This window comes from Pipistrellus hanaki (genome assembly GCF_964339955.1).
Source record: "Pipistrellus hanaki genome assembly, chromosome: 3".
NCBI classification, from domain to species: Eukaryota; Metazoa; Chordata; class Mammalia; order Chiroptera; family Vespertilionidae; genus Pipistrellus; species Pipistrellus hanaki.
In genome coordinates, this window is record NC_140505.1 from 84,578,948 (window position 1) to 84,592,928 (window position 13,981).

General features: G+C 41.1%; 1 protein-coding gene across 2 annotated transcripts in view; it reads left to right on the forward strand.

The window, feature by feature from the left end:
• The window catches only part of MIPEP (mitochondrial intermediate peptidase), a 186,993-nt gene that overhangs the window by 152,917 nt on the left and 20,095 nt on the right, over positions 1-13,981 (forward strand). For both annotated transcript variants that reach the window (XM_084879363.1, XM_084879365.1), the window contains 2 exons: positions 2,913-3,034; positions 7,633-7,706. In XM_084879363.1, the coding sequence (XP_084735489.1) occupies positions 2,913-3,034; positions 7,633-7,706 (196 nt within the window). The remainder of the gene's footprint in view (positions 1-2,912; positions 3,035-7,632; positions 7,707-13,981) is intronic.

The following is a 13,981-nucleotide window of genomic DNA, read 5'->3' on the forward strand; positions in this document are numbered from 1 at the left end:
CTTAAAAACCACTGATGAAAGGTATAATTTATTCAGCATGTCTTGAAGTAGTATGGGAATCAAGCCTATAATTAAAGAACAAGATACAGTGAGGTGTGCACTTTGCTAGAATATCTGTATCCAGGTGGGGACATCAGTGTAAGGCAGACGCTGTGGCAGTTGAGAATACTATGCATTGCACAGATCTTGATGTCTCTTTCTGCACTTCTGAAAGGTCTTATTTTTATTGCTCTGCTTATGTGGGAGCTCAGTTACAAGTTGATGAAGCTAAGGAACTTAGAAATTTCTTAGCTCAAATTAAATACCATTATTAAAGTAGGCCTGCTTTCAAGAGAAAACAAACTGTACTCAGCTCAAATCTAAACAAAATTAAACTCAGCTCGCTATAGCAAAGGCTGCCAAACTTGTTCTGGCAGATCACCAAGAAGGAAAAGTTTCAAAGACAGAGCCCCTTAACAATGTGCTACCAACCTTGGGGCTTGCACCCTGAGAGAGACTTATCTCATTAAGAGCATGAGATCCAGTATTGGAGTATTGTGTTAAAACAGCCAGTTATATTTCATTACAGAAGATACAATCACATGCCTTTGGCTTTATATAGAAAAGATCACCAGTGGTACATTAAGATTCCAGCATAACACAAAAAACTGACATAGATCCTTTTTTTAAATAATACAGAGTACACAGAACTGTGTGTAGATTATAAATGAATTCCATGAGATCCCATGCTTGGACTAAAAATTTAGTCATTCAAAATTTGTTATAACAGAATCTGATCCGTAGATGGTCGCTGGCTATTTGCCTTCAATTTAATTACCACTTACATACAAACAGGGTATAAAACCTGTTTCTATCTTCCCATGCTCTCCACTGCCCCCTGAGGGTACTTGTTGGCAAGAAAATATGCAGTCACATTCTCTGAGCCCAGAGCAAAGCCGATGTTGAGCCTCAAGGGCATCAGCCCCACCAGTCTTCATATTTTCATGATGCTGCATGATGGTGGCACCTGTGCCTGAGGCTAATTAGAAAGGATCCTGGTCTGGTTACTGTAACAGACCCAGAATGGCTTCCATGTGAGCACACCTTCCAGCACTGTGGCCACAGGGAGTCAGAGACCACACTCCTACTTACAGCTCCCCACACACTCCACACTCCTACTTACAGTTGCTAGGGTCTCATCTCCATAGATGGCCCCATGTGATGTTGGACAAGGAGGAGGAGGCACATCTCTTTCCCTCAAGGGCATAACTGGCAAGGTGCCCACCTTACTCCTAATCATATTCTTTTGTAAAAAGGGGGTAGTGGATATGAGGATATTGTTTATCTCTTCCCTGGTACCCTCATGTTCTACATTAGTCTGACTATTCCGACATGTCTTCCTTTATAACAGCCCCTTTGCCCAGTCCAGGCAAACACTTGTCTAAAAGTATGGGTCACACTTAGAGAAAATCAGCACTATGACTTCATCATTAAAATGTGTGTAGGACTCAGAGTATGTTCTAAAATTTGCCACACCACTGTGATCAAGGAACAATCTATGTTTGGTTAATATTTGTTCCTTAATAATTTAGGTAGCAGTTGCTTCTCTATTTTATAGATTTGTGATGAGAATTATACTTTATTTTTCTAGGGAGTTAAAAGATTTGTTATGTAATGATTATCTCAGTTTAAAAAAAAACTTAGGCATCAATTTATTTTTTGAAAAGTTTGAATGTCAGATAAAGCATACATTGAAATACAAGTGATTATTGCATGTCAGATTTGTTTCAGAAAAGCAAAAATTTTAAAGTCATAAACATGTATTTTAAGGATAGTTTTTGTAACTCTAGCTTTTGTTGTAATAATGTTACCAGGAATGCATATGCTATGGTAGCTTATGCATTTGCACTTGGATAGCCCTTCTCCTAACCAATCAGAATGTAGGTATTTTCAGCTTTTAGGTACAGAGAAAGAGCAGTATTCATAGGAAAAGAATTTTCCAGACAAGAGTATTCTTACATGAAAACTCACATGGCCTTTCTTTAATAACTACATCATTGTCCTCAAAAAGAATGAATGCACTCACTGCCAGACCTGAAGTTTCCTCTTCTGCTGCTGATGACAAGGCATTCCAGACAGACTGGAGTCAGTGTCAAAGTCCAGCCCTGCTCCATTATCACCACTTCTGCCACCGCATCGGGGCTCTCCTCTCTACATTTCTGTCACTGAGATGAACCCCAGCAGTGACAAATATGCAAAACAATTAGATGTCAGGTTTGGTTTCCTCAAGGCCTCTCTCCTTGGCTTGCAGACCACCTCCGCCTTCCTATGTCCTCATATCGTCTGTCCTCCTTGTGCACCCTTCCCTGGTATCTCCCCCCTTCAAACAACAGTCCTATTGGATTAGGGCCCACCCTAACAGTTTCCTTTTATTTTTTATTTTATTTTATTTTATTTTTAAATATATTTTATTGATTTTGTTCAGAGAGGAAGGGAGAGAGATAGAGAGTTAGAAACATCGATGAGAGAGAGTCATCGATCAGCTGCCTCCTGCACACCCCCCACTGGGGATGTGCCCGCAACCAAGGCACATGCCCTTGACCGGAATCGAACCTGGGACCCTTCAGTCCCCAAGCCGACGCTCAATCCATTGAGCCAAACCGATTTCGGCAACAGTTTCCTTTTAATTTAATCAGCATTTATAGGCCTCTTCCCCAAATACAGTCACATTCTTAGGTTCTGGGGTTAGGGCTTCAACATAAGAATTTTGAGGAATATATATATATATTGTGAGGGGCATGGCCCCCTAGTAGGGTGAAATTTAAATGAAAACATTTGCAGATTCTCATATGTGCTCTCATTGTGTTCTCATACATAGCATTTGCAATTAGAGAGGATTCATTGTTCCTGGTGCTCTGTTTCTGTTTTGGCAGGCCTGGCAGCTGCGATTCAGTCACCTCGTGGGCTATGGTGCCAAGTATTACTCTTATCTGATGTCCAGGGCAGTGGCTTCCATGGTTTGGAAGGAATGTTTCCTGCAGGATCCTTTTAACAGGTAATAAGGGGAGTAGGGCTTAAAGTGTTCCTCTCAACTTCTGTAATCTCCCCACATCACTACATCCAAAATTGGGCTCTGAGAACTGCGGCCACCAAGGACACAGCCTGAAGCTTTCTGAGGCAGTGTCATCACTCAGTCCAAACCTCTCCCAGGCCCTTTCAGAGACGGAGCCTGGTCCCGAACTGTCTTATCTTATCCGCTGCTGATAGCCTGGCAATCTGCCCTCATGCCCACAGGCGGGGACTCTTTGTGTGAGGACTCTGTGCTTCTGCACAGAATGGGCCCAGATTGCTTTGTCTTCATCCTTTCCAGTAGGTTTTCTTAGTTTTCCAGCCTCGCCTGTTTTCAATACCCTGTTGCACCCAGCACTTCCTGTTTGACAGTGTCCTTATTTTCAGCACAAGCATCTGAAATTTCCCTAATGAGGAACACCTCATTTCTTTATTGCCCAACAAAGGACTTGTTATTTTTTTTGTGTAGGAGAAGCACCACTGGAAACCTTGGTTATTGATCTTAGCATACAGTTTATTCTAGAAACTTCACTCTCTTCCTGACTTTGGAGCACTTTTCCTTCACCTTGAAAGGCAGTGACAGTAAAAAAAAAAAAAAAAAAGGCGGGGGACTGCTCCACCTGCTGCCACTCAGACAATGTGGGTACCTGCCCAGCATGGCTTTCCACTGCCCTGCCTCATCGTTGTCCTCATGGGATAGTCAGTGGTTTCAACAACACAGCCTGCAGTTCTCCGTCTAGAAGGCTACGGGAACATCTGTATGGAGACTCCTGGCCTCTCCCAGATCATAGTTCATCAGATTAACCAGTGGATGTGGTGAATTTTAATGAGCCCACAGGAAATTTCATCTAGTGACAAGGATGCCACTCCTTCCCCCACAACAGAGGAAGGAATGGGGGCTGGGGCGGAGGGAGAGCGGGCCTGAGAGGGTCATCACAAGGCTCCATTGGTTGGAGAAGCATGGGAGAGCTCCCATCGCTCACTGATTGGGCCTCCTTCTGACAGCAGGAAGTCAAGTTCTGGTTCCATGAGTCCTTAGAAGGAGCTACCTTTGAAAGCAAACCACTAATTATGATCAGGTCTGATAGTCCTTGAAAGCACTTTATCTCCTCACCACACAAATAAATACATCTCTAAATGTCAGACAGCCATTGTGGATGACTAATAAAATGACATCTTAGCTTTCTAAAGGCCCTAGCGTTTTCATGTGGCATGTTATTTTACACTCGGCAGCTTTGGCTCAGCCAGTGGGTTTTATAAGAGGAAACTGAGGTTCAGAGAGAACAGATTTATTTGTTCATGGCTTCATAGTTAACAGTGTGGATTGAGATTATAATCTAGGTCTGCTAATTCCTACTTCCTTCTCTTTCCCCTCTTCCTGCACTCCCCTTCAACTTTTCATACAATTTGACATAGGTTTAGCTTTTCTCAGCAGTTAATCACATTCAGTTCCAAATCTTTTGAATCTGATGTAATAGAATTTTTAAATGTTTTACAGCATGGTACCCACATGTTATTTTGTGTTCAGTCCTTTGCACTTGCAGACATTTGGTCTGCTTTTCAGAGTTTATTACTTTCAAAGGCTCTAAAGCCAAAATTAACCACAATAAATCAGTTTGGGGGGATTACATTTCTTTACTGGAGATTTCTATAAAATAGACAAAATATTATCTTCTTTAAAGGAACTACACTTTACTAGAAAACCACATACTATTAAATACATATATTTTCAAGTATTTATATCTTGTTTATATATGCATTCTTGCCTGGACATGTAGTTGCCATGGTTTTATAGACATGTAAAAGTAAGCTAGTAAAAATACTCGTTGGACTAGAAAATTTCTAACCTCTGTTCAAAGATCCTTTTTGATCCCACTTTTGAAAAATTACCAAGATGGAAGCTGACATCAAGAAGCCAGGCAGGACAGCTGAGGCTGGCGCAGAACTGGAGGCCTGTGGCAGGAGTTTGACTCAGTTCAGGGGAACAGAGTACAGTGGTTGGGAGGAAATGCCAAGCCCCCGAGGCTGGAATCAGGTCCTCTCACCTGTCCCTGTTCCCTTAGAAGTCCCAGCCTTCTGTCCACATTTCCGGCTTTGGGTCACACTTTGCAGCATGTAACCCAAATTAGTGATATGAACATATTTTTGATATGGTAATGCTGTCAAAAATTCTGATTAGAAATCATGTTCACAAAATTGCCCATACATAAATATTCTACAAAAAGAATGGAATGAAACCATCAAATTTATTTATTTTATGTTATCACTAGAGGCCCGGTGCATGAAATTCATGCAGGTGGGGGTGGGGGTGAACCTCAGCCCAGCCTGCACCCTCTCCATTCTGGGACATCCCTTAACAATCCAGGACTGCTGGCTCACAACTGCTTGCCAATTGCCCCTAACTGCTTCTGCCTGATAGCCTGATCACTCCCTAACCACTCCCCCTGCCAACCTGATTGATGCCTAACTGCTTCTCTGCAGGCCTGGTCCCCCAAATTGCTCTCCCCTGCAGGCCTAGGTCCTGCCCAACTGCCCTTCCCTGAAGGCCCGGTCACCCCCAACTTCCCTCTGCCAGCCTGGTCACCCCTAACTGCCCTCCCTTGCAGGCTTGATTGCCTCCAAATGCCCTCCCTTGCAGGCCTGATCCCTCCCAGCTGTCCTCCCCTGCTAGCCTGGTCACCCCCAACTGCCTTCCCCTGCTAGCCTGATTGCCTACAACTGCCCTCCCCTGCTGGCCTGATCGCCCACAACTGCCCTCCCCTGCTGGCCATCTCATGGCGGCCATCTCGTGTCCACCTGGGGGCAGGATCTTTGACCACATGGGGCCAGTCATCTTGTGTGTTAGAGTGATGGTCAGTCTACATATTACTATTTTTTAGATAGGATAGAGGCCTGGTGCACGGGTGGGAGCCAGCTGGTTTGCCCTGAAGGGTGTCCCGGATCAGGGTGGGGTTCCCTTGGGGTGTGGGGTGGCCTGAGCAAGGGGCCTGTGGTGGTTTGCAGGCCGGCCACAACCCTGGTGACCCAAGTAGAGGCCCTGGTATCTGGGATTTATGTATCTTCTACAATTGAAACTTTGTAGCCTGGAGTGGAGCCAAGCTTCCTGCTTGCTCCATGGCTGCAGCCATTTCTGTTGGAATTTACTTACTTTCTATAATTAAAACTTTGTAGCATTGAGTGGGGCCTAGACGGCAAGGGCAGGTGGAAAGCTTGGCTTCCTCGTTGCTGGGGAAACCCAAGCCTCCCTCCTGCTCTCTGTGGCCACAGCTATCTTGGTTGGGTTTATTTACATATGTGCTCTGATTGGCTTGTGGGCGTGGCTGGTGAATGTAGTAGAGGTGTGGTCAATTTATATATTACTCTTTTATTATATTAATAGTGTGTGGTCATTTACATTAAAAGAATTGCATCTTTCATAAAATACATGAATAGCACTAAACAGGCGCCGTTCAGAGAATTTCTGTCTATAAAAACTCTTCCTGACCTTATAGTATTACATTCAGTATTTCTTATAGAATCCAGCTGACCAAGAGTATCTGCAGATGAAAATGAGCTGTTCCCACCTCTGCCTTTGACCCCCACACACTGCTGAGCCAGTTTTCTGTTCCCTTAGCTATTATCCTCAACCAAGGTCTCCCAAAGTAATTAATTCTCTCCTGCCAGCTTTTTTCTTCTTCACTTTTATTTCAGAACTAGAGGCCCAGTGCGCAAAATTTGTGCTTAAGGGGGGAGGTAGGAGGTGGTGATGGTGTCCCTTATGCCAGCCTGCCCCCTCTCCAAACTGGGAGCCTTTGAGGGATATCTGACTGCCCGTTTAATCCTCATCCTCTGGGACCTAAGCAGTCAGACATCCCCCTCACAATCCAGGACTGCTGGCTCCCAACTATAATACTTGACTGCCTGATTGCCCCTAACTGTTTCTGCCTGCCAGCCTGATCACCCCCTAACCACTCCCCTGCGAGCCTGATAGTCACCTAATTGCTCCCCTGCTGGCCCAATATCCCCTAACTGCTCTCCGCTGCCAGCCTGGTCACCCCCAACTGCCCTCTCCCACAGGCCCGATTTCCCCCAACTGCCCTCCCTGCTGGCCATCTTGTGTCCACACAGGGGCAGCTATTATGTGTTTTGCAGTGACGTCAGTTTGCATATTACCCTTTTGTTATATAGGATGCTGTTTTTCTCTTTGTTATGTTTCATCTCAAGTTCTTTAATGAAAGTGAAAAAATGGCATAAATAATTTCAAATCTCACTGTAAACTAATTCTAAAGATGATGAAGAGGATATAATCTTATTTATTCTGTAATATGTAAATGAAATAATCTTTTCTATGAAGAGATTGCTTGCTACAAAGCAGCTAAAAATATAGTTAGCCTTTTACAATAAACATGGTTTTACTCATTTGAATGATTTAAAAATTAGAATTAAATTTTTAGAAGCAAGAAAATTAAGAGCTGAATTTTCTCATGGTGACAGATTTTCTGAATTTGATATTAATGTGGCTTCTTTTGAGAAACTCAAGACACCTGTGAATGGGAAGGAGTAAGCTGTGTGTGAGGTGAGGGTAACAGTCTCTTATCTTCCCAGGTCGACGGGGGAGCGGTACCGAAGGGAGATGCTGGCTCATGGTGGGGGCAGGGAGCCAATGCTCATGGTGCAAGGTAAACCAAAATGAGGATTAGAACCTTTTTTTCCAGTTTTTTAGGTTATATGTTTTGGTATTAGTGCATTTGGTAACATTTTTTACTATCTATCTATCTATCCATATATCTATATATATATATATAAAAGACTAATATGCTAAGTATCCAACCATCTGACCGGTTGCTGTGTCACACACTGACCACCAGGGGACAGTCGCTCAATGCAGGAGCTGTCATGATGTGCACTGGCCATTTACAAAGAAACGACACCACAGACCTGGTGCCTACAAAGCAACACTCTGCTTCCCCCAAGTGGATACAGGCCCTGCTACCACCCCAGAGCAACAGCCCACCAAATCGCGGCTAATGCTGCCAAGGCCCCATGGCACAAAATGTGGCCCACAGCCCAGCCCAGCTTCCTCTCCCTAGCGATTATCCTCCTTGCAGTTTCTTCAGCCCAAGAACACAACTTGCTTTATAGCCAGGTGGAAACATGTTACACTATAACCAAATGTCTGTGAAGCATTTTCCTGTGCCTCATCTCATTTGATCCTCACAGAAGTCCTGAAGTAGGTAGATAGCAGACTTGCTGGAATCCTATTTTCTTAACATTTGTGGAAAACAGAGATTTAGAAAGCTTAGAAACTTGACCCAACTGAAAAGAAGTAAGAAATGGTGAACCTTGAAAATGACAGAATATAGTCAAACACTGCTGGAGTTAAATATTTTACCTTTTGTTCTCCCTGCGTAATCTACAATAATAATCTGGCTCATGTTGATATTTACTGATGTGTTGCTGACAATCACCTGAAAGAGAAGTTGGGGTGCTTCACTGAGCTAGAAAAAGTTTAGCTAAATCAGAAAGCAGATCTAATTAAGCAAGTTTATTCTATATATATAAAAGACTAAGTTGACTTTAGCATGTGTGATACATAAAAAGCTCTTGCTGGCGCCAATTGCACACGTGTGTTTCAATCTGTCATTGTAAATCCTGAATTTGGTTGACACTTCTATTATAGAGACAGGGCAAATAGTGATATTAAAATACTTTTTCTAATTAATTTATTTTCAATGTGCATGAGTTTGTGCACCAGGCCACTAGTCCTATATATAAAAGGCTAATATGCAAATTGTCCCCTTGACTGGGAGTTCAACCAGGGGACAGGGCCAGTCAGCTTGCCCCGATTAGCCCCAATTTGGGCGGGCGGGCAGGACCCCACCCCCCACCTGTGTATGAATTCATGCTCCATGCCTATAGTCTATAATAAGACTGTTTTATATTTTCCGTGTGTTTTTTAAAAAGATGATGCTCCAGCTATTTACTGTTTCTTAGAATCTATTTAATTGTATATCAAAGAACAAATTAGTTTTATTGTATTTATGTTCTAATGTTTATTTCTCTTTCATTGTATCCCAAATAGCAAATTAATTTTTAGTTACTCTGTTTTATTTAGGTGATGATAAAATTTCAGGCTTTAGTTTTCAAAATGTTATTAACACTCTAATAGGAAATTGTTAAATTTGTCATAAAGTTATAAATTTGCCATTAATTCTCAGAAAATTTACCTTTACATTTTAATAGATCACAAAGTGCTTCTTTAGCCAACATAACTCATTTATTTCATATTTTTTAATTTCTTTCTCTATAAGCTAGAAATGCAAGGCATCAGGCTGGACTTTTTCAGATTGAAAAATTAGAACTTAACCATTCTCTAAGGCATCACCATGTTTGTTTTCCTATTTAACTTTTCTGGTAATTTTTAAATTTCAGTATTTTCACTGAAAATTACTCTAAATGGAAATAATCATCATGATTTTTATATAATGTTTTCACAAATATTTCAAGGAATATTGTTTTCATTGTAATAATTGAGTGGATAGTGATATTAATTGGTCTGACATAAATGTTTTCTTGCCTAGATCTGTTTAGTCAAATGCCTGTTACTTTTGCAGAGCTCCAGATCCTTTCCTTTGGCTATTCATTTAGAAAAGCAGGTATTTGTTGAGAGCTGATTATGTGCCAGGTGCTACCGTGCTTCCCCGAAAATAAGACATCCTCCAAAAATAAACATAGCGCATGGAAAGATAAGACATCCCCTGAAAATAAAACCTAGCACAACATTGGGAGAAAAAAATTAATATAAGACATTGTCTTATTTTCGGGGAAACAGGGTAGATAAGTACTGAAGATGAAGTAGTGAGACAACCTAGAGAAATAATCCAGCTCTTAATGGCACTCTCACGAATTCTGTTACCCAGGAAAGTGTGTTCACACAGGCTTGATCTGCCCAACGCCATAGCAAATGTATAAAACAGAGATCCTATAGTTTTAGGTAGCACAGCACAGATGTCCTTTGCCAGGAACATTTTGATTTTCCACCAGTGCCTGGAAGTTGATCTCACAAGATAATGAAAGCATTCTGATGCCATCTCAGTTTTTCAGTTGATCCTAACTGAGCTCTGCTATATCCAGGAGCTGTTTTCAATGTTTTCCATGTACTGTTTAATCTCTCAGCAATTTTGTGAGATAGGAATTATCATTATCCCCATTTTACAGCTGATGAAACAGGCCTGCTCCCAGTTTAAGTGATGAGGCAGTGGAACCTGTGTCTTCTGACAGTAGAGACCAGGCTCTTTATCAGTCTTGCTGCTTCACATGTTTGTGGAACAGAACACTTAGTTAAAGGTCTGTTATGGGCTGGTATGAAAGGGAAATTAATCTATACTAATAAAAGGGAAATATGCTAATTAGACTGGATAGACTGGACATCTTCTGGACAAAGCCACAGCAGTTGCGAGGGCCAGCAGTGGCAGCAGCAGGGGGTAAGGGGGGCAGTGCCTTCCCCAGATTGGCCCAGTCGCCTCCCACAGGGAGGCCAGAGGCAGGCAGCAGTGGTGGGGTGATGGGGGCAGCACCTTCCCCTGATCAGCCCAGTTGTGTCCTACATAGGGAGGCCAGACTGCGGTTTAGGCCTGCTCTCCCCTAAGCCATCAGTAGGACATCCCCTGAGGACTCCCAAACTATGAGAGGAGATTGGCCGGGCTGAGGACCTCCCTCCCCTTCCTCCCCCCGGTCCAGTGCATGAATTTTTATGCACCAGACCTCTAGTTGACTCATAATTGTAAACAACAAGTAGTTTAAATTGTATACTTTTTAGCTGGTAGTTTTGGTGCTATGTAGACATCCCACTGAGATTCGTGATCAGATGAGATGCTTCAGGATAGCTTTCTCATATAGATTTTTTGTTAGTTATATTCTCCCAATAGCAGTGCTTAGCTTATGCTTTTTGAGACCAGGATCTAAATGCTCTCTGCACATAAGTATTAGCTTACATGTGGTTCCATCAAAAGAAAAAAAATGGAATATTTTTTTCAGTGTTTATCTTTTGGGTGGTGTATTTTTCTACTCTTCTTCTAAGAATGTTGTAAAAAAATCTAAAAATTTTGTTCTTTATATGAAACATTTTTGTGTTAAGAAATTTAATATTTTTTTAATCCTCACCCAAGGATATTTTCTCCATTGAATTCTACAAAGAGTGGAGGGAAGAAGAAGGGGAGGAAAGAGAGAGAGAGGGAGAAACATTAATGTGAAAGAAGAAACATTGATTGGTTGCCTTCCACAAGCACCCCAACAGGGCTGGGGAACCCGCAACCAAGGTATATGCCCTTGACTTGGAGTCAAACCTATCACCCTTCTGTCTGCAGGCCTATGCTCTAACCCCTGAGAAAACCAGCCAGGGCACTTTTAAAAAAATATTTTTAAATCTAAAATTCATACACAAGAGAAAAATAAGACCCATGATTCAAACCAGAAATGATAAAGCATTCATATTCCAGTTAGTACCAACAATAGAGTGCTTCTGCTTTTAAACCTTAATATTTTTCTTAATATTGTTCTGTCACATCTCATTAATTCACATGATTTGTTGCATGTCAAAGATGAATGGAGAAGCATGCAAAGAGATTATGCCTGGTGTCACTTTATGGGGTTGGATTTGTAAAACAAGATGTGCCATTGCTTCTCATTTTCTTGTATGCAGCCAGTCTGTCCCCCAAATAGGAATGTCATAGATGATGGCTTATAGTCTTAACACCAGGGTATCCCTAGGGGTGATTAGTGAAATTACTGAGAGTTGTGATATAAAAGCATAAACCATTAAGTTAGTATTATTTTTATTTTATAAGTGCTGTATATAATTTATTTAACTACTTATGAGGTAAATGTAAAGAATTATATTAAGTACAAAAAGGTAAAGAAATAGAATCCATGAAATATCATGGCTGGCATGTACACATAAGGAACTATCTGGCATTGAAATTGGGACGCAAAAGAACTGTTGGCCCAGAAAGGAACTCACTATAGACTGATTCATTTGCCTCTCAGCATAACCATTATGGCTTGTTGCAGTTTAGGTTCTTACAAGGGTATTTCTTGGATCACATGATCTCACACATCTAGAGGAAATAATGAACAACACAAACAGACCCGGAGAAAGAGAAGCAGCGATCAGACTCTCAAACCTCAGAGGGAAAATAAGGGGGGATGGGGGTAAGGGGAAGAGATCAACCAAAGGACTTGTGTGCATACATATGGGCCTAGCCCGTGGCCATGGACAACGGGGGGAGAAAGGGGGGCATTCTAGGGAGGGGTTTGGGATGGGAATGGGGGAATAAGGACAATTATGTGAGACCATAATCAACAAAAATAAATAAATAAACAAATAAACAAATAAATAAATAAAAATAATAATAATAAAAAGAAATAGAATCCAGTCGGCCCTCAGCATTTGCAGGTTTCACCTCCACGGGTACAGAGAGCTGACTAAAGCATTGAGCATCCTCATTTTGTATCTGTGGAGGCTCCTGGAACTAATCTCTGTGGATACCAATGGATAACTGTACCTACCTTCAAATATTGTATCTCCCTGATCAAATGACAAATGTATTAATCTCCTTAAGACTTGGGTTTCAAATTAACTGCAACGTATTTCTTAGAGTCAGAATACTTATGCATTGAACTTATACTCTTTGCCAGATACATATTCAACAAAATCAATTATATAATACCTTTGATCAATATACTGATGAACTTTTCGGTTATTTGATTTTTTAGAATGAGTCATCACTAGTTCCAAGTCCCTTGGTCTTTCCTAACGACCATAGACAGATGAGTCTGCTTGTGTCCAGAACACAATAAAGTCCTATAACACACAGCATCCCTCTACTTTTCTCCCTTTTGTTTGTCCGCATTCACAATTAAAGGCCTTCATGAGACAGTTGCAGCAACAGAAGCTTTTCTTAAAAAGAGCCTATAACTGTTTCCTCTCAACATCCTAAACACCTTTTGAAGACAACAAAATAGTGGCTAGAATAGCATTTCCTTCCTCAGAGAAGGAAAGCAGCCATGTGGTGTAACCATATGGGATTTATAGTTACTAATTCTGCCATTTACTGATTACAAGTTACTTGGGAAAGTCAATTAATCTTAATCTCCATATGGGAAATAAAATATGATTTGACTTCAAAATATTTATTATCTGTTTCTCCATAGATTCTTTTTCAGTCCATCTCTGACAGGGTGTGTATATGTGTGTGTGTGCGTGTGTGTGTGTTGATTTCACTAATGTCAAAATGGATACAAAGTCACTTAAACAGAAAAACATTTTACTTTGCTTTATAGCATTAAAAATTAGTTGTAGTTATTACATTCAGTTTTAAAATAAGCACTCGACATTTAATCATGCACTCTGGTTAATCCCTGATTAGGGCCATTGTGTGGCAGAGCTAACAGGCCCACCACAGTCTGAGATCACTAATGTTCATGAGCTTTATGGTTCTTCCTAAATTTACTTTTTTATACTATGTCTCTGCTTTTTTTTTTTAAATTTAATTAAGGAGATAAGCATTAGACATGACAGGTTTTGCCTGACTTAATCAACATCTGTGTCCCCGAATATATGGGGGCTCAGCATAAATGAATGCCAGGATGAGCTCAAAGGAAAAGCATCGAGGCTTCTGAGTGCCTGTTCGTGAGTGTATTTTACATTCATAAATCACTTATGAAGAAACTCCCTTACGAAGATAAGATGATTTAAAACGAGCAAGCAAAATTGTGCTGTTGAAAGAAAATTATTCAGGTGAATTTTGATGGATTGTTCAAAAGTTTTAAATACATATCTCTTTTCCCCCTTTGGTTGTCAGAAAGATCTTCTCTATCACTCTCTTCCCTCTTACTCTATTTTTTCTTTTTTTCTTTTTTACATTAATGTTTTTATTGATTTTTATTTTATTAC